At 43.1% G+C, this 26931-nt stretch overlaps 1 protein-coding gene across 2 annotated transcripts in view; it reads left to right on the forward strand.

Annotated features, from left to right (window-relative positions):
* Positions 1-310: 310 nt before the first annotated feature.
* Positions 311-26931, forward strand: part of ADCY9 (adenylate cyclase 9) — an 82574-nt gene continuing 55953 nt past the window's right edge. Inside the window, exon 1 of one of the 2 annotated variants that reach the window (XM_062503934.1) lies at positions 311-2245. In XM_062503934.1, the coding sequence (XP_062359918.1) occupies positions 547-2245 (1699 nt within the window). In that variant the 5' untranslated portion in view covers positions 311-546. The remainder of the gene's footprint in view (positions 2246-26931) is intronic. The other variant, XM_062503933.1, reaches the window with a different exon arrangement.

Here is a 26931-nt window from a genome sequence, read left to right on the forward strand (position 1 = left end):
CGAAACCCCCCCCGCGCCGCGAGGAAGATGGTGGCGGCCGCTTGAGCGCGTCCCCGCGCTCCCCTTCCTCCCCTCAGACGGGCGGGCGGGCGGAGCGGAGGGCAGCGGTGGTGCTGCCGTCCCGGCTGGGCGGGCGGCTCAGGGCGGGAGGCGGCCCCTCGTCGGCGGCCGTGCGGGGAGGAAGCGGCGGGCAGCTGCAGACGACATGGAGGAGCGGTCCCCTCCCGGCGGGGGCCCGGCGTCCCCCCCGCGGGGCTGAGCCAGCGGCCCGCCCGCCCCGCGCCTCGGGAGGGCTGCGGGGGAGCGGGGCCAGCGGCGGGCGGCGGCAGCCCCGGCCCGGCTCGGCCCAGGCGAGGGGACTATGCGGGGCTGCCCCGGCGCGCTGTGTGCGGAGCCCGGCGAGCGGCCGATCGCCGCGGCGCTGCCCGGCCGCCCCTACGCGGCAGGGACCAGAGGAGACTAGAGGCGACTCTGCGGGGAGCCCGGTGGCTTCGGCAACCCCAGAGACCTAAGTCCGGCGCGGGCTCTTGAGGAGGAATTGACAACATGGCTTCCCCACCGCACCAGCAGCTGCTGCATCACCACAGCACCGAGGTGAGCTGCGACTCCAGCGGGGACAGCAACAGCGTGACGGTGAAAATCAACCCCAAACAGCACCAGGGCTGCACCTCTTCCAAGCACTGCAAGTACAGCATCTCCTCCAGCTGCAGCTCGGGGGAGTCGGGGGGCACCCGCCGAGCCGGCGGAGCGGGCGGCAGTGGCTCCGGCCTCCGCCGGCAGAAGAAGCTGCCGCAGCTCTTCGAGAGGGCCTCTTCCAAGTGGTGGAACCCCAAGTTCGACTCCAACAACCTGGAGGAGGCTTGCATGGAGAGATGCTTCCCGCAGACCCAGCGCAGGTTTCGCTATGCCCTCTTCTACATCGGCGTGGCCTGTCTGCTCTGGGGCATCTATTTCGGCATACACATGAGAGAGAAACAGATTGTTTTCATGGTGCCGGCTCTGTGCTTCCTCCTGGTATGTGTAGCTTTTTTTGTGTTCACTTTCACTAAGACTTATGCCCGCCATTACGTATGGACTTCGCTGATACTCACCCTCCTGGTGTTTGCTCTGACCCTCGCTCCGCAGTTCCAGGCTCTGAAGCCTGTCTCAGGAAGTGGTGACAAGTCCAACCGGACTCCCCCGGCAGATCCCACAGACACTTGTCTTTCTCAAGTGGGCAGTTTTTCTATGTGTATTGAAGTGCTCTTGTTGCTTTACACAGTGATGCACTTACCTCTGTATTTAAGCTTGTTTCTGGGACTGTCGTACTCGGTCCTCTTCGAGACCTTTGGTTATCACTTCCGTGATGAGAACTGTTTCACACCTCTGGGAGCTGGTGCGGTTTACTGGGAGTTGTTGAGTAAAGCCTTCCTGCACATCTGCATCCACGCTATCGGTATTCATTTATTTATCATGTCCGAAGTCAGATCAAGAAGCACATTCCTGAAAGTGGGGCAATCCATCATGCATGGAAAAGACTTGGAAGTGGAAAAAGCCCTGAAAGAGAGGATGATTCATTCTGTTATGCCGAGAATAATAGCCGATGACTTAATGAAGCAGGGGGATGATGAAAGTGAAAACTCCATCAAACGTCATTCCACCTCAAGCCCCAAAAACAGGAAGAAGAAGCCCTCCATACAGAAAACCCCCATAATATTCCGTCCTTTTAAAATGCAGCAGATCGAGCAAGTGAGTATTTTGTTTGCAGATATTGTTGGCTTCACGAAAATGAGCGCCAACAAATCAGCCCACGCCCTGGTGGGACTGCTGAACGACCTCTTCGGACGCTTTGACCGTCTGTGTGAGGACACTAAATGTGAGAAGATCAGCACTTTGGGAGACTGTTACTACTGCGTGGCGGGCTGCCCCGAGCCCCGGGCAGATCACGCCTATTGCTGCATCGAGATGGGCTTGGGGATGATCAAAGCCATCGAGCAGTTCTGCCAGGAGAAGAAAGAAATGGTGAACATGAGAGTCGGTGTTCACACCGGGACAGTCCTGTGTGGCATTTTGGGAATGAGGAGGTTCAAGTTCGATGTGTGGTCCAACGATGTCAATTTGGCCAATCTGATGGAACAGCTCGGGGTGGCTGGGAAAGTCCATATTTCGGAAGCTACTGCCAAATATCTGGATGATCGTTATGAAATGGAGGATGGAAAGGTGGTTGAGCGTGTCGGTCAGAGCGTGGTAGCCGACCAGCTAAAAGGTATGCGCTTTTACTTTGTGCTTGTTTTTTCTTTTATGAGGGAACAGAGTTGCCCCAGTGCTGGCCATGTTTTACATTTAACTGGGTGTGCTGATGATCACAAACACTCAGGGGAATTACAGGATAAAAGGTGCCACAGAGATAAGCGTGAAAGATCATCTGTGGTACTCAAAATAGGCTTTAAAACTCAGCACTCCCTCCGAGAGTGTTGCTTTGTAGGGAGGAGAAGGTTCATGTGTTTGCTGTCTGCAATAGGTTTTTGTTTTACTGTTGTGTGTCATCCTTTAATTCGGTAAGTAAACTTGTTAATTGACTTCATGTGCCATACAGAGAGCATATGTGTTTTGCAAAATTATGTATATCTGTGAAAAGGGTTTTTTTTTGGCATCGGGAGAGTTGGGGCTGCGAAGGCATTTGGGAAAAATGACAGCTGGATTCACAGAAAGAAATGAGCACTGTAGATTTGGCAGTTTGATATGGCAAGTTGTTGCAGTTTGGAGTTAGGCTGGAAAAAGTTACTCAGGTGGCCCAGTGAGCTGGCAGATGCTCTCATTTCTATAGCTCGAAGAATCTGGGGATGAAACGGCAAATTTGCCTTTTGGAGAAGAAAATTAAGGATCCTCCGGTTCCCCTCGGTTAAGAGTCTGATTTTCATTTTTTTTACAGTGTTCATTTTGAAGTGAAACTCTTGGCTGCTTTCTAGCAGCGCTTAGAGGCGCGTGCAGGAGGATTGTAGGAGCTGAGGATTTAATTGTCTCTTTTGTCAAAGCTGTGTCTCTTCAGTGCCGTGCCTTTGTCTCACGGGGAGATTGTTGTCTGCAGTGCTCTTAGTCCAAGGTGGGGAGCAGATGTATCAAAATGGGAGCGGAATATGTAACAAACCCTTTTATGCTCTGTGAGTTTATTCCTTCTGCTTATAAAAGTACCCATTTTGATGAAGTAAGCTGGAAAACTGAGTGGAAGAACCCAGAGGAGTCATAAACTGGCATTGTGTTGGAGGAAGGAGATATTTGTAGCAACAACACAAAGGAGGCCAGGATGGTGGTAGAAAGGTCAGTGAATAAGGACATGGGGAGAACACTGCAGAGCAGTGGTGGCAGTGGCAGCCACTTGCCCCTGGCAGGTGCTTGTTTTGATGTGACACAAAAACTTATTTTTGGTGAGCAGTGTCCTGCAGCGGGGCTGCAGCAGGAGCCTTACGGCAGGCAGCGACATCGGCTGTGACATTGGTGCCTGGGAGCCACAGCACTGGAGCAGATGTGTGTCCCTGGGCTTCTAAAAATACTGTTTCAGTTAATTTCTTTGAAAAGTGTTGACACTGATGTATTTCAGTGGGAGTGTGCTTTCAAGAAAACAGCATCAGACATAACCTCGTTGTTACTCTTAAGATGAATTTTGCTGTTCTAATGGGAGTAAATGGAACAGGTTGTAGAGAAACATCCCTGTGATATTTCCCTCTTCCATGTACCTTTACAGCCAAATGCAGTGTGAAGGTTGTGTTGTGGCAACAAATAAAATTCAATATTTTTGCTGCATTTATAGCTTTTATCAGTATTCACAAACTGACATGAATTTAGTTGTGGAGACTGACAGTAATGCTCCTAAATATTATTATTTATTTGTTTATATTTTCTAGGAGATCACAAAAGCACTGTGTAGAGCAATTATGCCACGTGCCAGCCGTGGGTTTTTCATGGTCTTTCTCAGACCTCTGTTTTGTCCTTAGTTACATTTATCATGAGAGGGCACAGGCTGCTCTGCCTCCTCAGTGCAGAGGTTTGGATTTTGCAGCTCTTAATGCCTTTCACAGCTCCTGCTTCAGCCAGGGTACTACAGATGGACAAACTGATATGCAGTCTAGGTAAGATGAAATTTGCTTTGTGAACTGACATTTAATGGTCTCTTCTTAGCCTGAAATGTAGCTATGAAAGCAGTTGGAGCATGTGGTAAGCATTACTTTAACGAGGAATATGGGTTGGGCTTTGCTTTTTCCCCATTTCCCTTCTGTATTTTTTGGTAGAGCTGTATTCAGCTGCCATTTCTTACCAATGTCTTATGCAGTTAGAGAAATCAGAGGCTGTGTGTACTTGTAAGCCAAGCAGACCTTTGCCATGACTGCCCTTAGCCACAGGTTTGTAGCACATTTATTCTGTTCCCTCCCATTCACAGACCCTCGGGGGATGTGGTAGTTAGTGGGTGCTTTAGAGCTGCCCATTTTTTCCTGTTTCCTCAGAACTTTGTTCTGCAGCCAGATTACTCAGCTGATGGTAAATGCCATCAGGGGAAAAAATACATCAAAGCCAATGATAAAAGCCATCAAACAGCAGTGCCACTGGCTGGTGTGTAGGATCTGCTGCAGGGGAGGGTTTTGTTAGGGAGCAGCTCTGAGTTTTAATAAGGGAAACTGCGATTTCACCTCTTAATTAATTGATCTCTGCCAAGCACCTGCTCAGTTTTGTGAATGGAGGTGCTGTTAGGAAGCTTTGCTTTGCTATTTTCCCCGAGAATCTGTTGATAGTAGCGATAGAGAAAAGGAAGTTTGTAGTGGTTGTTTAATTATGTCATACCCCGTACTCTCTTCAAGTATAAAAGTTCTGTACAGATAACAGACATAAGCTTTGTTTCCCTACCAGTACTTCAATTCTCAGCTTCCTTTCAACCTTTGATATCTTAATTATATCCTATTTTTTATGCTGTATGTCTAGCATATTATCTCTTAATTGTCTGAGCTGCAGCAGTTGTAGCTATCTTTGAGGCTGAGTCAACAGGAGCAAGTAAACTCATCAAAGAGCAAAGTAGGAGGTACTGAGCACACGATGTCCACGTTCTGCACACTTCAGGACTTCTACCTAACACTGCTCCTGGAACAGGTCTTGGAACAAAAGCACCTCTGTGGCTGGAGCACGTCAGGCATGCTCCTGGAGCCAGTCCTTTGGCTCAGTTCACCCTGGAGGAATCCAGGTTCAGCTCTCCAGCGTGCACCAAAGCAGGGTGTGGAGGAGTCACTTGGGCAAAGTGCTTCAAAACCCTGCTCCCCATTCACTTTGAAATACTCAGGTTCATGTACCCCAAGCTGTCCTAGTGCTGCTCTTCCTGTGTTTTGGAGCTGGGGTGAAACTAAATTTCTTTCTGTTTTATGGATCACTGGAATCTTAGGATGAGAATATATTTTCTTCCCTCTTTACTTCCCTGGCTCCTTTGTGCAAGCAGAGGGGCCCTGGTATGTTCCTTCATGTTTTGGAATTAAATAGATGGTGTCTAAAAGAAACCAACAAGAAACCAGTTGCAGTTTTTTTGCCTGACTGCTCTATATTTTAAGATTCCTTAGACCCCCTGTTTTCACAGTACCTGATCCCCTTGGATGTGAAGGGAGTGCAGGAGAGCAGTGTTGCAGTGAAACCCTGCAGATAAACCCCAGCCATCAGTTCAATTATATCTTCCATAATAATTTTCCTCTAGGATTTGAGACAATTCACTTCTTCTGTTTTCTTGCAGAGCTTCCTAACAAATAAATTTATTGAAGATTATGAGATACTGAGAGTCACATAACACAGGTTAATATGTCCCTTTCGAGCTCCAGAGGCAGAGATCCCTTGGGATATCAAAAGTTCTGCTTATGGAATTATTTTTGTTTTGCTCTTTTCTTCCTTGTTGTTTGCATTTCTCTCTCTTGTTACCTGGGAGATCACAGTATTGCTATTTACCAGCCAGCAACTCTTCCAGAAATACCAGGGTCACCAGCATCTTGGTTTTTGAGTGCTCAAAATAAGTAAGCATGTTGGGGCAAGAATGCTTTCTCTGTGTTTATAGGGCATAACACAGCAGAGCCATGATTTAATTTGGGGCCTCTCTGTGTGCCCTGATACCCAAAATAATTCCCAAACTTTCTGCAGCAAGACATCTCCTTGTTAAGTTTGCCTCAAGGAGTGGCTTTGTTGCTGTATTCCTGTTAGAAGCTCTTGACATTAGAGCCACATTTTTCTCTCTGATTTTTTTCCCCTTATTTCATCATGGAGAAAATGGTAAGGGGTTCCTGTACTCTCTGTCACCTGGCTGAGCCAGGGCTGGTGACACAGGGAAGGGTTCACAACACTTACTGCAGGAACACCCACCAGTTCACCTGTGGCCAGCAGCGGCTGTTCCTGATAAAGCTTTTTAAACAAGTCCAGCTGATGTGCTGCTTTCACTGTTCTCTGTGTTTCTTTTAATATTTGCTAAGAATTTTAAATGTTTCTCAAGTAATAAGTAAATTGGTTATACAAGTCACAGTTTTACTCAATGGTGAAACCTTTTAGTCTGTGACTAGCCTGGCTCTTTACAGGGTGGCAGCCTGTGACCCAGGGGATGCTTTTCCCATGGCACATGGGATGCAGCTCTGCTTGGTGATTTCATACTCCACTGCTGCTTCAAGTTTGGATTGCAGGGAACACAGCATGGATGTTCCTAAAAGGCAAAAACTTGGGTCAGGTTATGAAGAGATAAATCATTGAATTTTTCTTCCCTTCCACCCCTCTGTGGCCTGTCAGGGGAGAGCACCCCTGGCAGCCCTGGAGCGTGCCCTGCCTGCCCTGGTTCCCTGTCCTTTAGCAGTGCTGTGCACAGAGGACCTGTAGCTGTCATGTGTTTCTACAAGTTCAGAGGTAGAGGAAAGATCAGATGAAAGTTTTTCCTTGGCTTTGTGAGCCTAGCCTGCTGGGCACAGTGTAAATCTAGAAGGCTTGTACTCGTGCCAGCAGGATGGCTCTGCAGAGAGCTCTGCAGATTCAGCTTTGCTCTGGGGTTAAGGGCAGCCTTAGTCTTTAACAAGTGAGGGGTTTGGAATCAATGAGGGGGGTTAAGGTGCTTGTCTCGTGTCTTGCCAGCTGCTGTGCAGGTCTTCCTGTTCAACCTCTTTTTCATCATGTTCCATAAATGGAAGTCTTTAGATACAGGCTTTTTTATATTTATTGAACTGACTTGTGACAGACACCATGATTCTGGATTTCATGTGTTCTGATACTGATCTGATGATCAGGCAAAAATAGACAGAACAAATGTCCATATTTTAAAAAAGTGGTAATTAAGTAAGCATTTGTATGTATTTCTACTTTCCCACAAAGAGAATTTTGAATGCTGACCATGACAGAAAATTGTAGTGACCAGTCAATTTATCAGTTTTACATACTCTGACCTATTAACTGTTGTTGAGGTAGTGGTTCATGATCTTATGTGTGACAGTGAAAATAAAATATCATACACAGGTTGGCTTCACTCCTGTATTTCAAAAATGGAAAGTGTTCAGTGACAGATAAAGAATAATAATTTAAGGTAATTTGCACAAAGGCATATTGCCAGGGAGAAGCAAATTCTACGTTGGTGTAACATTTTGACATGATCTGTAATTTTACCATGTAATAGCATAAAGTAAAGGAGGTAAATAATGAGTATAGTTGCTCAACCTGGTTCTTGTCAAATCTTTGCTCTGTGAAGATGTCTTTCATAGCTATAAACAAAAGAAAGAACTTGGTAGGAAAACCTAGTGATGGTTGAGCTTTCCAAATATAACTTGATAAAATGACCTAAGTTTTACTCTAAGTAACCCTGAGTTTGTGTGCAGGTACTGCTCAGGTTGCTACCAGACCTGGACAGGAAGGTCACAATTTCTCCAAATTTTGAGGAAGATTTTTTGAGTTGCTCGTAGTTTTATTTGTGCAAAACCAAGTAGAAAAATCTCTCCATTAAAAATACTCACACTTCAGCTGCTTTTATTAAGAGAAACCTGGATGTTGCATTTAAGGCTTTGAGTTTTGATAACTTGTTTACAGGCTAATTTGACTGGACACAGTGAAAAAATAACTTATAAGCATAAGCATAGTTAGAACTCGTGCAAGGTTCTTCACTTCGAAGGGGATGGAGCCTGGCCCTGATCACACACTTTGTTTAACAACGTGGTCTCTGGTTTCAATTTTTCGTGTCCTGACACTAATTAATAAATAAGTCAAGGCAGTACTGAGAGTCTGGTTATCAAGTGTTGCAGCTCTGCTGTTGAAACCCTTTTACCCTGAACCCTGTGGGGTGAAGGAACAGTTTCAACAGACCTTAAAACATTTGCAATCTGCAGGAGTTCGAGTGAGTGTGGCCACAGTGGAGTTTCCTTCCAGAACATGGGAAATCTCAGGTCCTGTGATACTGGAGGGACACCGTGGCTTCTGCTGCATTCTGATCATCATCTGCAGAGTCTTTGACTTGTATTTCTGTCACCCAAAGCTGGGTGCATAATCTACAAATTGCAAATCTGAGCTTCCTTCTCCCGTTTACATCACAAAATCTTAAGAAGTAGGGATCTGTTTAAATGTGGGAGATTGCCTTCTTTAAATGAAAGGCTTGACATGGTGCTTTTTGGGGAAAAAGATTGATGGAAAAGACAAAACAAAGCCAAAGACATGTAATTTATATTCATCTTCAGTCGTGAGGAGGCTGCATGATTTGAATGGGTTGTTTCAAACTCCTTTTGCAGTTATTTCACAATATGTACTTCACGTCGGCTAGCAGACAAAGAATATAAGAATTTACGTTCACCACTTGTAAAGTACAGTTTCACTGGATTTCGATTTGCTGTAGATTGTCCTGGAATATTATTAAAATGAGGAAATTAGAATTATTTCCTACCATCTACAGTTTGTGGTGAACTCCCTTTCTTGATCCCGAATCACAAGCTCACTCCATCCATCCTGGCTCTGTAAGGAGAGTCAGCCATTCCTCTTTCCGTTACAGCTGACACTTGAAAATTCTCAGCTATTTTTAGATGATTTTCAATCTCATTTCTGTCCTTTGAAAAGAAAAGAAGAAAAAAAAATTCCTAGCCATTAAATTTTTAACTTCCAGTGGGAGTTGCTTTTGCAGAGAAGCCAGCTAGTCAATATAGCCTCATTAACACATTTTAACAGGTTCTGTTATATAAGTTTGCATTATTGTGATGGTTCTTTCATAGGTTTGGAGGAGAATGTTGGAACTCAATTTAAAGAAGAGCCATGCAGGGTTTGAGAGTGTAGCTGCTTGCTTCCAAGTAATAATTGTTGAAAATATGAAGTGATACTTGGAAAAGAAGCCTGAACTGGGGATGTACCATGGAATTATAGCTCGTTCTTTGCTCACAGGTCATGTTTGGGCATGGCTTCTGTCTTAGGCAGCACAGATTTGGCTGGTGAGGTGGTTCTGGCAAGGCATTTGTCAGTATTGGACTACCCCAGAAATCTTTACTGCCCTTTCAAGCTAAATTGTTTTCACCAAATCAGTATTCTCTTTCATTTGCACCCCCAAATGTTTTAACCTTGAGCAATAAGCCTACTAGATATATGGCTTAAGGGATTGGTATTTTTTCATGGTTCTGAAATTTCTTTGTGGAGGAACAAAATGTTCCAGATACATTTCTTCAGCGAGCATCCCTCAGGATCAAAATCTGTCTCAACTGCCTGTAAATTTTTTGAATTTGTGTTTGCTACAGTAACTTACTGTGGGAATTCTTGGCAAACCATCTAAATAATGATTATATTGCAAGTCTTTATTTCACTGATAGCACTCACTGTTCCTCTTGTTGCATGTCTAAAACTGTTGCCTTCAACTTGACATGATAAATTTAGAAATCACATTGTTGTCATAAAATAGCATTCATTACTTATAAAATCTCCAAAATTGGCACAGTCCAATGTCTGAATAAAGTCCACTAGCTTGGTGATGGGATCTTTCCTTCTGCCTGCTGCTTAACATGTTCAGGAACATGCAAACAGAGGGAAAGTACCATCTTGATCATCTGCTTATGAAAGAGCATTTTGCTTGCTTTTGTTGTTTTTTGGTTTTTCCTTCAGCTGAAGTTAACTCAAATCTGCTTGTGTGGATGTCTTCACAGGCTGGAATTCCCAGAACTCCTGCTGAGTCTGTGATTCCATAAACCAAAGGTCCTGCCACTGCAATGGGGGCAGAAGGGCTGTGGAGAAAAGAGCCCAAAAGCATCCAAATCCAGCTGTCTCTGTTAATAACAACTTAATTTACTTCCCATGTTACTAATTTTTAGGCCTTGATGGAAAGGCCTTCTAAACAGAGGGAAAAAATTGGAAGGTAAAATTAAATCATAAACAATGCTACTGATACTAACATTTATTTGTATGTTTGAAGGGAAAAAAAAAAACATTGTAATTTGACTGCATTTAGCTGCAGAATAAGCTAAAAAAGCACTGAAACCCTTCAACAAAACCCACATCATTAATAGAAGTCTGTAATTGAAATAAAACATGTTATGAAGCATTCACACAGACCACAGGAAATGTGTGAAAGCTTCTTCTGATACTGGATGCTTAATTCTTTTCGTTCATTAGATGAATGAGGATGTTTTTGTCAGAAATGGGACCTTTGCAGTTTTTAAATGTGCAGCTTTGCTGTTTGACTCAGATGCACGTGCCTGAGAGATGGTCTAGAAGTTAATTTTTGGTTCTGCTTTTTTCAGAAGACCTCCCTGAGAAGCTTTCCCATAGGTGTCTCCAGTAGCTCTTGGAATAAAATTCTTGCCTTCTTTAACTCGTGTTTAGTGGATACTTGAAGTGTGTCCTGTAGGTACTGAGTGTCTCTAACCTCTGACCGACTTGGACGGGCGTCCAGCAGATAAATCTTTTGGAATTGCTCAGGGCCTGACAGGAGTGGTGCTACAGGCAGGATGTAATGAGGAAATGTTCCTGTATAAGGGCAGTATTTGCAAAGAGACCAGGTACAACATCAGCTCCAAATTTCCTTTGTTTAGACAGCGTGATGCTTGGGAAGAGTTGTTTCCAGCAGGTCTGAGTTCAGGCTGTGCTCGGAGAAAAAGTGGCCACAGGCTTTCAGGGCAGGGATGGAGACTCTGCAGTGTCACACACAGTGACTGTGCACCAGCACATAACCAGGCTTTGATCCAAGGCTTTTCTAGCTTTTCCCATTGATTTCCAGTTTTTAAAACTTGACTCTTACTTGGAGTGGGTCCAGAGGAGGCCACTAAGTTGATTAGAGGGATGGAACACCTCTCCTATGAGGAAACGCTGAGGGAGTGGGGAATGTTCAGCCTGGAGAAGAGAAGGCTTTGGGATGACCTTGTTGTAGCTTTACAGTAGTTGAAGGGAGCTGGCAAGAAACATGAAGAAAAATTACTTACAAGGGCCTGGAGGGACAAGACAAGGAGCAATGGCTTCCCACTGCCAGAGGGCAGGGTTAGTCAAGACATTGGGAAGAAATTCTTCCCTGTGAGGATGAGGAGGTCCTGGCACAGGGTGCCCAGAGAAGCTGTGACTGCCCCTGGATCCCTGGCAGTGTCTAAGGCCAGGTTGGACATTGGGGCTTGGAGCAGTCTGGGACAGTGGAAGATGTCCCTGCCCATGGCAGGGGGTGGAACTGGGAGGGCTGTGAGGTCCCTTTCCAACCCAAGCTATTCCTTGATTCTGGGAAGTTGTGTCTGTCTGACTCCCTATTTGGGACTGGCCTTGCTAGTAAGATCTATGTTACGAAGGAGATTCTCTCTCATGCACATATAAGTTGCTAATGAGACAATATGAATAATGTTTAATGTTTTACTTGCTGCTTGGCAGTGTGGCATCATCTAGAAGCAGAGAGTGTTCTTAAAAGTACCACGTGAGGATGAGAAAATTTATTGTAAGTTGTTTCATAATTCCAATAAACCATTTTAAAAGAAACACACACACCCCGTGCCTCACCCGAGGTTCTGGAATCCTTAATGATCAGCAAGTAAATTTTTCTGCTGAGAATGTTAAAGTAACATATACGTCTTTGGTTATGAAACATTGCTGCTGCTGGAATTTGCTGTGGATACAGAGATAAACAAAAGGTCTGCTAGTCTTCATTGAAGTCACGTTTACCTGTGTCAGATACTTTAATTTGCTATTTGATGATCATTTTCCACAAATAAGTCCAAAAATTTTAAATTATGTAAAGCTGTTGAGTTCATAGAGTTGTAGAAATGTTTAGGTTGGAAGGGACCTTGAAGATCATTCAGTTCTGCCTCCCTACCTTGGTCAGGGACACTTTCCACTCTCCCAGGATGCTCCAAGCCCCATCCAGCCTGGCCTTGGACAGTTCCAGGGATCCAGGGGCAGCCACAGCTTCTCTGGGCACCCTGTGCCAGGGCTTCCCCCTCCTCCCAGGGAAGGATTTCCTCTCAATATCCCTTCTAACCCTGCCCTCTGGCAGTGGGAAGCCACTGCCCCTTCTCCAGTCACTCCATACTCTCTCTTTCAACATGTACATGTGTATATATAGCATTTCAGTAACTATGTGCACTCTTAGAATGTTTATTTTATGTGAAAATGATCCGAATTGCTGCCGCAGTCTGTTATTTCTCCATAATCAGTTGCTTGAATCGTGTTCAGTCAGCTTGGAAAACGTGTTTAATTCTTGTAGCACAAATGGTTCATGTTCATGAACTGGGTGACACTTCTTACTAAAAACTTTGCTTGACTATTTAATAGGGAGCATCATAGAATTTACCTGTTAGCAGCAGAAGGTGGGAGCTTCAGCACATCAAGAATGCCATTTTTGAAGTGTGAAGGCAAAGGATATCATCAGGAAGGTGGTGGTTTCTGAGCCCTGATAAAGCACTGGGATGATGCTTTTGCTTGGGGATAGAGCCAGTTTGGCCATGGCTGTTTGCTGATCAGGAGTCAGGAATGATTTTGTGTCCATAATGGGGTACTGAAAGTGAATCAGACCATACGTGAGGCATTTTTATCAGGCACAGTGTTTTCTGTGTCTTCTAAAAAATGCATGCATGATGTGGCTATATTTAAAATGGAGTACATCTGTTATGCATTTAATTCTTTCCAAGATTTCAGGAGGTGACAAAGTTGGAATTTGTCTTAAAATTCAGATTAAAATTTTGTTTTTCCAAGTCAGGAGATTTGCCTGCTCGGCTTCCACCCTCACCAGTGCTACTTTGAAGCAGTGTATTTGCAGAGCACGTAAAGAAACAGTATTAGTTATGTATTTTGGGATTTAGGTTGTGATGGGAGTTGTACGATCCTAATATCAGCCATAGCCAAGCATGCAGCCAAGAGGGTCATAAATTACTGTGAGTTGTGCTGCTGCTGTAATGGAGTGGGATTGTGCTGACGGGGCGTTATTTGTCCGCCTCATTTGGAGCAAAGGATTTGTTAATTCTTGTGCTGCTTAGTAAGTGCAGGAGTTGGACCATGCCCCACCAGTGTTTGGGGCAGCTTTTGAAACACCAAATCCTCCAAATTCAAATGGCACTTGTTGAAGTTTCCAGTTAGAATTGTGTCACTTCAAAGAGGAGCCAGTTGGTTTTAACAGCAGAATTATTGATCTGTAGAAATAATGTGATTGTGTGTGTTAAATATCATCTTTGGGATGTTATGGTAACACTACAGCCTGTGTGAGGGAAATACATAACACAGTTTAGGAGCTGCATCTAATACACATCGAGCATGCCTATAGCTTGTCTAAGTAAAACAGCTTTAAATGTAGCCTATGACTCACTGATACAAGTAAAGCAAAATGTTCCGAAAGTCTTTGCTGCTGTATTTAGGTGTTTCAGTATAAAATCAGAGGATCACAGCATGGCTTGTGTTGGAAGGACCTTAAAGCTCATCCAGCTCCACCCCCTGGGACATGGGCAGGGACCCCTTCCACCATTCCAGGTTGTTCCAAGCCCCATCTAGCCTGGTCTTCAACACTTCCAGGGATGGGGCATCCACAGGCTCTCTGGGCAACAAATACAAAGAGTTACTCTATAAACACAGATTTTGGGTTCAGAAGAAGGATGGCCTGCAGTATTTATGAGAGTTTTTATTGCCCTTCACATGCATGTATAAAATTACAACCCTGCTGTAATGACTGTTGGAGGACAATCTTATGGAGAGTGAGCCAGTGACGTGTAGCTGGTTTTAGAGAGTCATTGAAAGGGTTCATCCTTGTATCTTTATTTGTACACTGAGGTACCTCTCAGGCAAGGAGCAGTATGGAATTAATGAAGCCTGAGCTGCTACCTGAGCTCCTCAAGTGTTGAGGAGCCAGTGGGGCTGAGCCCGTGTGAGGTTTGTGTTCATGTAGTGACAGCAGAAAGACCCCAGTAACCCATTCCAGCTGTGCTGTCCTGCTCCACACGGCTCAGGGGCTGTGCATTATCAAGGAAGGAAAGAAGGTGAGGCAGCCTGAATTCATGGCTGGGCCACAACGGAGCAAATCCAGCAAGGATCCCATGCCTGTGCTGGAGTTGGTCATGGCTCTGTTAGAACCTTGCAGGACAAAGAAATGGTTCTCATTTTCTGAGTTGCTTCTTTTCCTGGCGTGACTTTGCCCTGTCTCCTAAGTGGAAGGAAATCACGCTTTACTTTCAAGAAAGCCTAAAATAAATGTTTTGATTTTTACACATTTGGATGTTTCTATATTAATATATAGCTGAACCATGGTAAATAGGGATGAAATTTTACTCTCTAGTACTTACTCTTTCCTTTGTCAGAGGATAAAAATCTCCCACATTGGTAGTTACAGCAGCCACAGTACAGGCACTAGAAAGATCACCAGGTATTTGAGTGACTGGTGTGGATTAAAGGTGTGTTACTTGTGCATGGACATTGCAGTAAAGGAGAGTGGGTCAGGTGCTGGTTTGAAAACTGGACTCCTTTAATTTTCTTAATGAATGAAACTCCTCATCTGTAGCTGTGGATTCCATTCCTGTAACCCTCTTGTCTAGACATTTGACTGAGTGTATCATTTTTTTGGCCATGTCCATTCAATAACCTGCCAGAGGAGGTGGGTCCTTGATCCAACTCCAAGCTCTTGTTGGGTGTCTCGGGGGCTCTTTCATGGTGGTCCTGCTTGCTCATATAAACTTCTAGAAAACCCTGCTTCAGTTTCCTGTTCCATGAAGTGTAATCCTTGCCAATGTGAGGAATTTTTAATGTGACACCAGAAGTATCCTGGAGATGTGGCAATGACGTGTTGCCTTGCTTGAGATTTCTATTGTGCATTCTGCTATGGGGATCCTAAACCCAGGTTTAAATCCCAGGCAGTCGTACCTGTGTTCAGGTCTAAACTGTGCCTGTGGTTCATGGGTGACACTCATGAACTCATGAAGTGCTGCTCTGTGCTGAGGTAGGGACATGAGCTCATTTATTCATGAGAAACTGTGCTAATGTTTTGGCGACAGTGGTTCCCAAAATACTGTATTTGAGGTTTGTCCAGAAATCCAGGTGTTTGTTACTGGAGCATGGTTGAATAGACTAAATAGTGAATAGTGAGTAGCTAAAATTAGTATTATTGTTCTACGGGATACAAGGTGTCTCTTTTTATTTTCTCATATCACAGTTGCACTCATTTTTAGCCTACTGTGTTTTTGTTCACACGTTGAAGGGGGAATAAAGGGGAGAATTGTACTTTGTGGCAGCATAAATCCTTCATAAAATAGTTGGAGGTCTTAAAAAGCCAAATCTGCGTTTGGATATTAGAGTGAAAAGAGAGGGGATACCAGGCACTGTCATTCCAAAAAAAAAAAAAAAAAAAGGGATAAAGGATTGCAGGTTCAGCACAGCATCATTTGAATTTAATTTTTTTTTTTAATTTGTTTGTTTGTCTGTTTTAATACAAAGCAGTTAATGACTTCTCTTTCTTTTGCCATGTCACACTGGCTCTGGAAGACAGAGGGGTTTTAAGTGACACTTTTTTGGGAGGAAGGAAGTGGTTCTTTAATGGTCCCAAGTTTTCTGATGCTACTTTGCATCTGGGGCAATTCCTGCTCTTTCCTGAACCAAAATTTAACTTTTTTTTTATATGGAGATAGAAAAAACATATTGCAGCAGGAACAGTATATCATAGATGATTTTTGTTATTTTATGCTCCCCAAAGAAAATTCCAGGACCTTTAAAACATGGAGGAGCCTCCACCTGTGCCAGATGTGGAAGTGACTGATTCAGTAAATATGTCCAGCTAATAATTTTGTTTTGGATACAGGGACTATTTAGCACAACTGTTTACATGATTACTCCTGTTGTGAATGTGTCTCCATGTGTGGAGAAATTGGGAATTTTAGAATTATCAGTGTACATTGTACAAAAAAGTTTACATGTTTTTAGTTGCTGTTTTATCAGCCAAGACAGCAGAGAGTGAATGTTTCATGAAATTCTGAGAGGTCATCATTAAAGTGATGATAACAGCACAGCCAGTAAGTTGTTGAGTTTCTTCATGTTTGACTTTAAAATATATTATTAGGAGATTTGGAGCTTTAATTGCTTAATTTTAAACTATATTGCCATTTTTTATTTTAATTTTTAAAAAATCTACTTAAGTAAGGTGTTAATTGGTGGGAAAAAAATATTTTAAGAGAATCTAAGTGAAAGGAAGATTAAGGACTGATTTTTGGCCCAGTGGGGGATGATTAATTCCCATGGTCTCCTGAGCACTGAGACCATGGTGCTTCTCTATTTTGTGAGCTCTCCATGAAGGCTGGGTTTTCCTTCTGGATGCTCTTCCATGTTCTTGATTGCAGATTTTAGGGGCCACACGGGAATTGAATTTTCTCTGTGAAGTCCAACCCATGATAACTCATGTGCTCTAAAGAAAGGTCGTATTTGCTGGTAGATCATTCTTGCTCCTCCCAAAAAAAAAAAAACCTGACAGCTGTTTTAAGAAGTTATTTTCAGGCTGGAACGTGAAACTTGGAAGACAACCAGACTCCTTTATAAGCAAACTTCGCAGTCCTTGTCCCCTGCATAAAAAGTACTCCATATTTTTATTTAAGTTTCATGTAGTTGGTTGTATGTTCATGCTCTTCTATATTCTCCTCTTTTTATTTACTTCAGTGTTCTTTAGTATTTTTCTGCCAATAATTCAACAGCATAAACAAGTGGAGGTAGTGGTGGATTTTGTGGTAGGAGTCGTGATAGTGTTCCCAATGCAATTTGCTGATATGAGATAGGAAAGGTGGGATTTGCAGTTATTAATACTATTATGGTTTCAAGCCATAGAACTGAAGAGCAAAACTGACCTCTGAGCAATGTCTCCATATTTTGGAGCAAGTTTCCAAGGTGCAATAGCACCATAGCTGGTTTTCTCAAAATATTGTGGCTTTTTTGGATGATTTTTAAGTGTTTGTTTTCATTGTTCTTTTGCAACTGAAGATAATCCCTGTAGGCATTATGACAGCAAAATATTTTAATGGGATGGAAGCTGTTAAGGGAAAATACTTATTCCTAAATTCTCTTTTGTACTTTTAATTACCCATTAGATTGTATCTTCTGAGAAGTAAATTAGAGAGGAATTTCTTGATGGCATTTGGAAAAACTGGAAGGCAGTGGGGAAGTGGAAGCCAAAGGCATGGTGGGTTACAGTGTGGGGGAAGAGACTGTAAGAAGTTGAAATCTGCGGGAAACTTTCCTGAAACACTTTTTGGGGAGCGATTTTTTAGTTTAATCCTTAAAGCTCAGAAGTTGTTTTGATAGCAGAAGAAACATCAGTTAAAAAGATGTGAATGGAGAGAGCCTGTAAGAGAGCAATTGGGTGGGGTGGATGGGTGGATGGACGGACGGATGGATGGATGGATGGAGGGATGGATGGATGGAGGGATGGATGGATGGGTGGGTGGATGGATGGAGGGATGGATGGGTGGATGGACGGACGGGTGGATGGACGGACGGGTGGATGGACGGACGGGTGGATGGACGGACGGGTGGATGGGTGGATGGATGGGTGGATGGATGGGTGGATGGATGGATGGATGGAGGGATGGATGGATGGAGGGATGGATGGATGGATGGGTGGGTGGATGGATGGAGGGATGGATGGGTGGATGGATGGAGGGATGGATGGATGGATGGATGGATGGATGGATGGATGGATGGATGGATGGATGGATGGATGGGTGGATGGATGGAGGGATGGATGTCTAGAAAAGAGCAGGGAACTGCAGTTGTGTTAGTCTGGAGGAAAAAGCTCCAGCTGGGAGAGTTGGCCACGTTCTCCAGACAAGGTAAAAGGTTACCTCTGGAGGGGAAGGAGCTGGAGCTGGAAGCCCTGTGTTAAACTGCTGCAGGAGTGTGAGACCAACAACACCTCCAGCTTCAGGAGCTCTGTGGGAACAGCTTTGGGCTGTGGCCTTGGGGCAGGTGGGGCCTGAAGTGGTGAGAAGGTAACTTAGCACCCCCCAGGAGGCACCAGAAAGCTGGAGCAGCCATGGATTGTAGGGATGGATTGCTGCTGTGCCACTGGGAATAACCACACAGTGTTTCAGCAAGATGGCATTGCAAGAATTTTAATCCTCTTTCTGAATAATTTGAATAATTTGGCATAGAGCTGCTGCTGATTTACTGAGGTTGTTGTTTTGGGGGTTTCTGTGTGTTGTGAACTGTCTGGCTTGTCCAGGACACGGAATGAAGGAGAATTGCTCCACTCCAAGTAGATAAAGATGATCTTTGCTGTCATCAAAAGCCACATGGAGGAGCAGTGTAATGCTGGAGCTGTGCCTTTCCTCCCCACTGGAATGGAGGTGGCCCCATCCCAGGGTGTGTTGCCCGAGGAGCTCAGGGGTGCACAGATCCAGGTTTGCCCACACAGTGCAAGCTGCATGTTGATATCGTGGTACCCATTTCTGGAAGGGAAACGAGGTGTGCAGCAGATACTTGTTGCCCCATCCCTGATGACAGCTGGCTGAGCAGAGCAAGGGGCTTCAGAGGGTTACTGTCTCTTTTTCTTTCTATTTTAGCATTTAATCAGTCTCTGCTTCTCATTACAAAAGCTTTTCCTGTTGGTAGAAATCCAACATCCAATGATACTAATTTTTGTCTTTATATTTGCATGTATAAGTATATAAATAAAGCCATCAATTCAGTTAGTTCAGAACTGAAAAAAAAATACATTGCAAAGGAGCGTTTGGGGGTTGCTTTGCTTTTGATATGAAAACCTTTGGATGCTGCAGCCTTTCCAAATGCCAAGCCAGAAGCTGGATGCCTCTTTCCACCCTTGCTGCTGGAGCTGCAGGAGCAGCCCATGTCCCTGGCAGGTGGTTGTGACAACCCAGGGCAGGAGCAAATCTGCCTGTTGTGTCTTCTCTTTCCATGTTTATCCATGTTTCCTTGGCCAGCCCAGTCCAATCCCAGTGCACTGAGCCAGGTTTGCAGAGCTGCTGATCCTTGCTCTGGAGGTGCTTTTGTTGTGGGCACACTTGTGTGATAAGTTTTTGTGATTACAAGTGTGTTTGTTGTTGAATTTATTCTGCCCTGCTCTGCAGATCTTGCATTTCCAAGTCCATTTAACTGGAAACTTCTCTCACACTGTCTGAACTTACAAAAACAAACCAGATGTTTCAAAATTATGTTGCAAATGGTCAGATGAAAATGAAAAATAGGTGATTTGGGTGAAAATATGAGCCACAGAAGGAAAAGATCAATTTCCTGCATGTGCATACAAGAGAACTTGTGTATTGTAAGACATTCTCAAATATTTTCTCTTCTTATTTTCATTTTTCCTTATCTACCCATAAAATTACATAGGCTTATCAATAAGCAGTTAAATATTAAAGACTAAGAAGGTAAATTTGACTTTTTGATTGAGACAAAGTTGGCAAGTGATGGAAGCAGTGTCTGAGTGTTCTCTGAGGTTGCTGAGCCCTAATGGTTTATTGGTAATATTTCAGACTTAAAATCTCTCTCAGCCACAAGGGCAACCACCAAATCATTAATTTAATATCGTGTTAGCAGCTCTCTCCTTGCAGTTATCTACAGGGAGACTAAATAAAAATACCTTTAAAAACCCATGTGACTAAGATCAAAATATCCTTAGGGGAGGAGCACTTTTAGGGCTGTTTTTAGGTACCCAAAACCCGAGACTGTCTTTCCTCTCCCTCTTGCACAGTTTGGGATTTTATGGTGCCTTTTTTGGTGTTTTTTTTTTTTTTTTTACTCTGTTGTTGTTTGTTTGTTTGCTTGTTTAGGATTTGTTTTTGTTTTAGTTTATTTTTTTTAATGAATTCTGCTTCTTTTCAAAATTGGGAAGAATTGTTGCCTTGAAATACTAATTTTTACAGGTCTCAGCAAATTTTAGGGAATTGTATTTTTCAGACTAATTTTTATCAGGGTTTTAACAAAAGGATGTCTTTGCATCTGTTTTATTAATTTTTATACCTTTAGTTTCCTTGATAAATTGCACAGGGCCATGTTTATTACGAAAGGTTGCCAGTGTATGTTAGTATCCAGTTTCCTCAATAATTTGTTCTCTCTCTGAGTTTGAAACTTGAATCTTTTATTTGGTTCTGTTCAAGTCTGAGGTAGCAGTGCCAGATCTAATTATTTAAATTTCCCAGTACAACCTTCTTACAATTTAAGCAGTTTCTACAACACTGAACTTTCATAAGCCCTGAGCTTCTCCAGGCTATGCCTTGCCTTTAATTTGCAATTTAAAATTAAAGTGGGAGCTGTGTCCCTAACTCATTTTTATCTCTCCATCTTCAGGTTGTGGAAACAGAGTTTTAAACTTGAATTGGGGAAGAAAAGCAAAGTATAAACATATTTCACTCAATTAAAGCCCTTGGTGTTATACAGCACATTCCCAAGAAACAGTGGGGAGAGCTGGTGGCCTGTTTCTCCAGGCTCCCACTCTTGTGGGATCAATGTAATTTGAAAAGAACTGAGATTTACTCCAGTAATCCAAATCCCTCCTTCTCACAGAATCATGGAACCCCAGACTGGTTTGAGTTGGAGGGATGTTAAAACTCATCCAGTCCCATCCTCTGCCATGTCCAGGGACACCTTCCACTATCCCAGGCTGCTCCAAGCCTCCCTGACATTCCAGAATCAGCATTTGGGAGCTGTGGAAGAGCAAGGCTGCCCTGTGCAGCAGGGGGATACCCAGGGATGATGATCCTAGAATCACAGAATCATGCAATGGTTGGGTTGGAAAGTACCTCAGAGTTCATCTTGTTCCACCCCTGCCACTGTCCCAGGCTGCTCCAAGTCCCATCCAACCTGGCCTTGGACACTTCCAGGGATCCAGGGGCAGCCACAGCTTCTCTGGGCACCCTGTGCCATTGCTCTTGATAGAAAGGAGAGGAGTTTTTAAATTTCTCCATCCAGTTTCCAAGCTCAATTTTTTCAGAATTGCTGGAGTTGCACATTGCTTGCTGGAGGAGCAGAGAAGTCCAACCATAATGGGGCTCAGGCAGTGTCCAGGATATGTTTCTCTGCAGGATTTTCCATCACAGGAGGTTTTGTGTTTCCTGACAACCTTTGCAGTTTTCCCATGCCTGTAAAGCTTGTGCAAATAACTGAGCAGCAAAGCTACATCCCTACAACTTGGCCTGCAGGCTTGGCATTAATATCCCTCAGGCATTATATGTATTATATATTATATACTATATATTATATATTATATATTATATATTATATATTATATATTATATATTATATATTATATATTATATATTATATATTATATATTATATATTATATATTATATCCCTCCATTCCTGGTGCTTGCTTGCACTCTTAATTTTTCTCCTTTCTTTGCTGGTTCTCCCCCTTTCTTCTCATGATTGGAAGTTTTATTCAAGTTAAAGTAAGGAACCACATGGGAAAGTGCATTCAGCTTAAGAGGCTGCTTCTTCTCTGCTGGTGCAGTGATTGTGAATGCTGCTTGGAGTTTGCCTTCATCAAAATGTCAGTTTTGCTTTGTTTAAGAAAAGATCATGAGTTAGATAAGGATTTTTAAGTAGGGGAAGTAATTAGGCTTTGTTGTTTGTATTATGATGCAGATAGTGCTCAGCCCTGATTTCTTGGCCTTCCACTTTCCATGTAGATTAGAATTGCTGAATTTCCAATTACCCGTTGGAAAATTTGTTTTATCTTCCTTATAGTAATGTGCTTCTTCCATGCCTCCAATGTCTCATTTTCCCCAGTGCCCTTTCCTTCCTTCCAGTCTTTCCTTCCAGGTTTCCACTCTGAGATTAAAGCCATGAAAAAGGCCTGGTTCAGGGTCTGATGCAAGTGAAGAGCTGAAGCAAAGGGAGTAAATGAAGGCATGGGAGTAAGTAGCCAGGGAGGCTGGTTGGGAACCTGCTCAGCAGATCTGCTCCAGGACAGATGTTCCGTGTCTTTCTGCAGCTCATCTGCTACGGGGCTTTCCCACTTCCTCTGCTCCCTTGCTATCCTCCTTGCAGTTGTTCCAGCTTAAGGACCCAGCAGTTCAGAATTCCCAAAGAAAAGGCCAAAAACTTGATTGGAAACGGTCATGGTCATCCTTTTAATTTTATATGGGCCACGACGTGGGACATTGTGCAATCTCAGTGGAGATGAATTGGCAGTGAATTTCCAGGCCATTTGTTCTTCAAAATCCATTTTAATGGCAGAAAAATTTAAATATACAAATGGAAAAGTGGCAGAGAAGCTGAGCTGTCTTGGTTCCTTTGCAGGAGAGGAGCCCAAATCCGGTGGGCTTGGAAGTGCCTGTGAACAGTTTTCAATCTGAGTAGTTTGTTTAAACTCTGGGTTTGTGGGACCTAAAATAGAGCAAAAGGTAAAGTAAATAATACAATATCCTATCTGGAGTGTCTCTTCTGCAATTGAAAATAAGTGAGTGCTAGAAGGGAATCATCAGGGTGACTCTGGGAAGAGCAGCTGGCCCAGGGATGACAGTGCTGTTGGATGAAGCATGGGATGCTTGCCCACTGCCTTCCCACCCCAGACCACAGCCACCAACTCTGGGCCATAAAAGGAATCAACTTCTCTTGTCAAAATACAGCTGCCCTGCCCGTTTGTTTTCTGGGAAAAAATGTCCAGTAACTGCTGGTACAACTGTGTGATGTGCAGCTCTACCTAGAAACATTTACTTACTCTGAACTTACTCGTTGGCTTTTCAGAGTCCGTGTGGCAGGGGAATAACATAATGGTCCCAGCTGATGAATGGTCTCCATGTAGCAATGGAAAGCCTGGATAGAGTTTAAAGTTCAAAACAGTTTGCTTTTCAAAAAAAAGCATATTTTTAAAAGATCAGAACATATAATGTGACGTACCTAATTGCTTGTAGAAACCATGCATCTGCATTAAATTAATTTTTGTATAAAAAGTAGCAAATATGTTTTGCTTCATCATTTAATTTGACTTACAATACTTTTCCTTATTGCTCTGATAGTTTTAAATTTCTATAAGCTCTTTAAATGATGCAAGAAAGTGCTCTGCTGGCACAACATGTAAAGTAAGTGAGTGGAAAAGTAAATATTTAAGGCTGTCATATTGAAGTATAAATAGCGGTTTCTGTGTGTAATGTTTCAATTGTAAAACTATTTCTAGGGTTCTATTAGTGTGCACCGTTGCTTGTTAAAATGGGAATGTTTTCTAAAAGCTGAATTTCTGTTTTGGAAAGTAGATCCCAAAGCAGTCCCAAGTACACGTCTGACATGGATCCCTTACGTGTTTGTCACTCTGTCCCCGAGAAGGACTGAGCAGCACAAGTTGATGGGTGGTGAAGTTTACCATTCTTAGAGGTTTATCTGTGTATTCCAGGCTGGATTTGGTGCTGTCTAATGAAAAAATGAGGAATATGGTCAGGTTATGGGAGCTGGCTTTGTCAAATGCCAGTGTTGAGACATTTGAGATCCGGGGTTTCCACCTGGCTCCGGCACAAGCAGCATTCCCTGGGAAGCTGCTTTGGGGGGATGTGTGTGTTGCCCCTCAGAGATCCTGGAATTTACTTATCTCAGACATCTCACTTGACAACTGGAGTTTGGTTCTTTGGAGCTTGATCTTTAGCATGTGTGTTTTGCAAGAGCGGGGTATTTATCCTATCTTTTTGTCTTCTAGTAACTTGTTCCACAGCCTCAGCCAAGGGACTCTCCTCTAGAATTCCCACTCTTGTGGATTGAGGGAAGATCCCTGTTTTAGCTCAGTTGTTGTGTTCAGCAGTAATGATTGACTTTCCTGTTCATGCTCTGTGTCAGGAGGGCTGGGTGGCATCCACATGAGCATGAAAATGAAGGCTTTTAGTGCTGTGACATTGCACAAGAGCTGTTAACTACTCAGAGCTAAAGTTTAGCTCAGGCTGAGCCAACCTGACATTTGAACTTAATGTTTAACGTGTTTTAGTGTAGAAATAATATTATAGAAAGGCATCTGTCTGTTGAGAAGTTATTGTGGTAACAGTATCGGTGATCCTGCTGGTAATTGTAGCTAAATCCCCTTATATTTTGTATAGAATAAAGGTTTTTATCAGAAATTTTCTGGAAGAGAATAATGTGGGTGATTGTCTAAACTTTAGCTTTTCCAGCTCTTAAAATAGTGAGTTTGAAATGCAAAGATTCAGTCTCAGGTTGCTCTGTAGGATGTGAACATGCTGGAACCTTTCAGAGTATTCCTTCTCTGTTGCTTGGGCCAGGTTAGTAACTTTGTCAGTGGTTCTAAATCTCATTATCACAGTCCCATAGACACCCCTGCTGTCTTTGTCAGCTTATGCTTTCTGTTGTTGTTTTTTATTTAATTTATTGGTTTTTGTAATTTATGTGATTGTACATGCTTGTGCATTTAGCAATAAAGAGTTGCTCTTGCATTCCCATACCCCTGCTCAAGGTGATATAATAACATTTTTGTTATTACCTCAACAGAAATAATTTATTTAGTATATTATTCTTTTATGTATTAGTCTAAATAAATCTAATATGTAAGTAAGCAATTGTGTTAATGATCAAGAACATTGTCCCAAGTGCTCTATAAATTAAACAAAAAACTCTTCACCCCTGTGAATTCTGATTTCAATAAAAAAGATGGAGAGAAACAGCCTACAGCAGAAATTAATCAGTATTCAGGACAGGAATATGCCTAAATATTTTCTTTCAAGATGAGGTTTTAGAGAGTACTATTTCATGTCCCATCTTAGATACTTAAAAGTCTAAAAGCTTTGTTCAGAATGATCAAATGTGCTGTGCTGATGATGCAATACAGAAAATTCAGAGGCTATTTAGCACTTAACAAAAGGCCAATCTTGCCAAATTTCCTCTCAGATTTGTTCTCTCCTCCCTTTGATCGGCTGCATTTCTTGCAGCCTACTGCTACTTTTCCATCTCCCTAATTCCAAAATTTATTTGCACTCTCTGACATTCCAGAATCAGCATTTGGGAGCTGTGGAAGAGCAAGGCTGCCCTGTGCAGCAGGGGGATACCCAGGGATGATGATCCTAGAATCACAGAATCATGCAATGGTTGGGTTGGAAAGTACCTCAGAGTTCATCTTGTTCCACCCCTGCCACTGTCCCAGGCTGCTCCAAGTCCCATCCAACCTGGCCTTGGACACTTCCAGGGATCCAGGGGCAGCCACAGCTTCTCTGGGCACCCTGTGCCAGGGCCTGCCCACCCTCCCAGGGAACAATTCCTTCCCAGTATCCCATCCATCCCTGCCTTCTGTCACTGGGAAGCCATTCCCCCTTTTCCTGACACTCCAGGTCCTTGTCCAAAGTCTCTCTCATGTTCCTTGCAGGTTCCCTTCAGGTCCTGGAAGGGGCAGTTACATCACTCAAGAGCTTTCTCTTCTCCAGACTGAACAATGCCAGTTCTCTCAGCTTTTCACTTCTCTTAGCTCACCACAAGGCTCACCACAAGCACTTTTTACCTTCTCTTTTTTTCTCATGGTGCTTTTTAAAATCTCTTCTACAGACTCACTTGCTGTATTTTAAGCATATTCACGTACTTCAGTCCATGTGGCTGTTTGGAAACAAACTACTCAAACTCATTTAGATAGTAACTGTAAGCAGCACATTTAAATCCTATTCACATTTTATTGCAATTTGTAAATCCATCAGTAATTGATTAGCAATATTCTTCAGGTATTTTGGATGTGGTACAGTCAGGTACTTAGGATGCTTGCTTTAGGCTTATTCCCTTTTTAGTGCTAAAAATATTAGATTTTTTCTCCTCACAGTACTGCCCATCATCCATGTGTTTGAATGCTGGAGGTGAGTTTTCCAGTAGATCATCTCTAATCTCAGAGCTCAGGAAGTACCAGCTCACTTCCTGAGGTAGGGATTACTGACTTGACTTCTCTAAATCATACATATTTCTGTCTTCAGCAGCATTAGCTCCAATACATTTATATCATTTATAAAGCTTTATTCCCAACACGTTCTACAGGTTGTACATAGTTGATTCTTACCACACAATGTTATCTTGAGCAAATATTTAATTTCTTTAATCTCCCCAGAAAGGCAAAGTGCTAATTTATGATGCAGTTGCATTCAGGTTGAATCTTAATTTCATGTCTGTATCACTTAACAGATGCTCTGGGAAGTAAAGACTCTTATAATTAGTTTTGACATATGTTTTCATGCGAGGTGAAATAGTTTGCATGCTTCTAGAATAAATATTGACTGCAGCCTGGATTTATAATCCCAGTAAACAATTGGACATGTGCTGGGAGCCCTCCATGCCAAGTGTGGCTTTGGGAGCATGGACCCTTGTGATTCCAAAATATTGAGTCCTTCCTAATGGTCTTTTTCTGTTGTTGTTTTTGCTCCAAAAAAGGGCAAGATCAAAGTGCAGTCTGTTCTTTCCTGCCCTTCTAGATATACAAAACAGCTGCAAAGCACAATCAGCTATTGTAGTGATATGTGCCCCAGGTCTATAAATAGATGGAGAGCTGCAGGCTTGAGCTGTGCTGCTGCAGAGGCCAGGGGATTTTTGCTTGGGG

Source organism: Cinclus cinclus, chromosome 16 (genome assembly GCF_963662255.1).
Source record: "Cinclus cinclus chromosome 16, bCinCin1.1, whole genome shotgun sequence".
Classification (NCBI taxonomy): domain Eukaryota; kingdom Metazoa; phylum Chordata; class Aves; order Passeriformes; family Cinclidae; genus Cinclus; species Cinclus cinclus.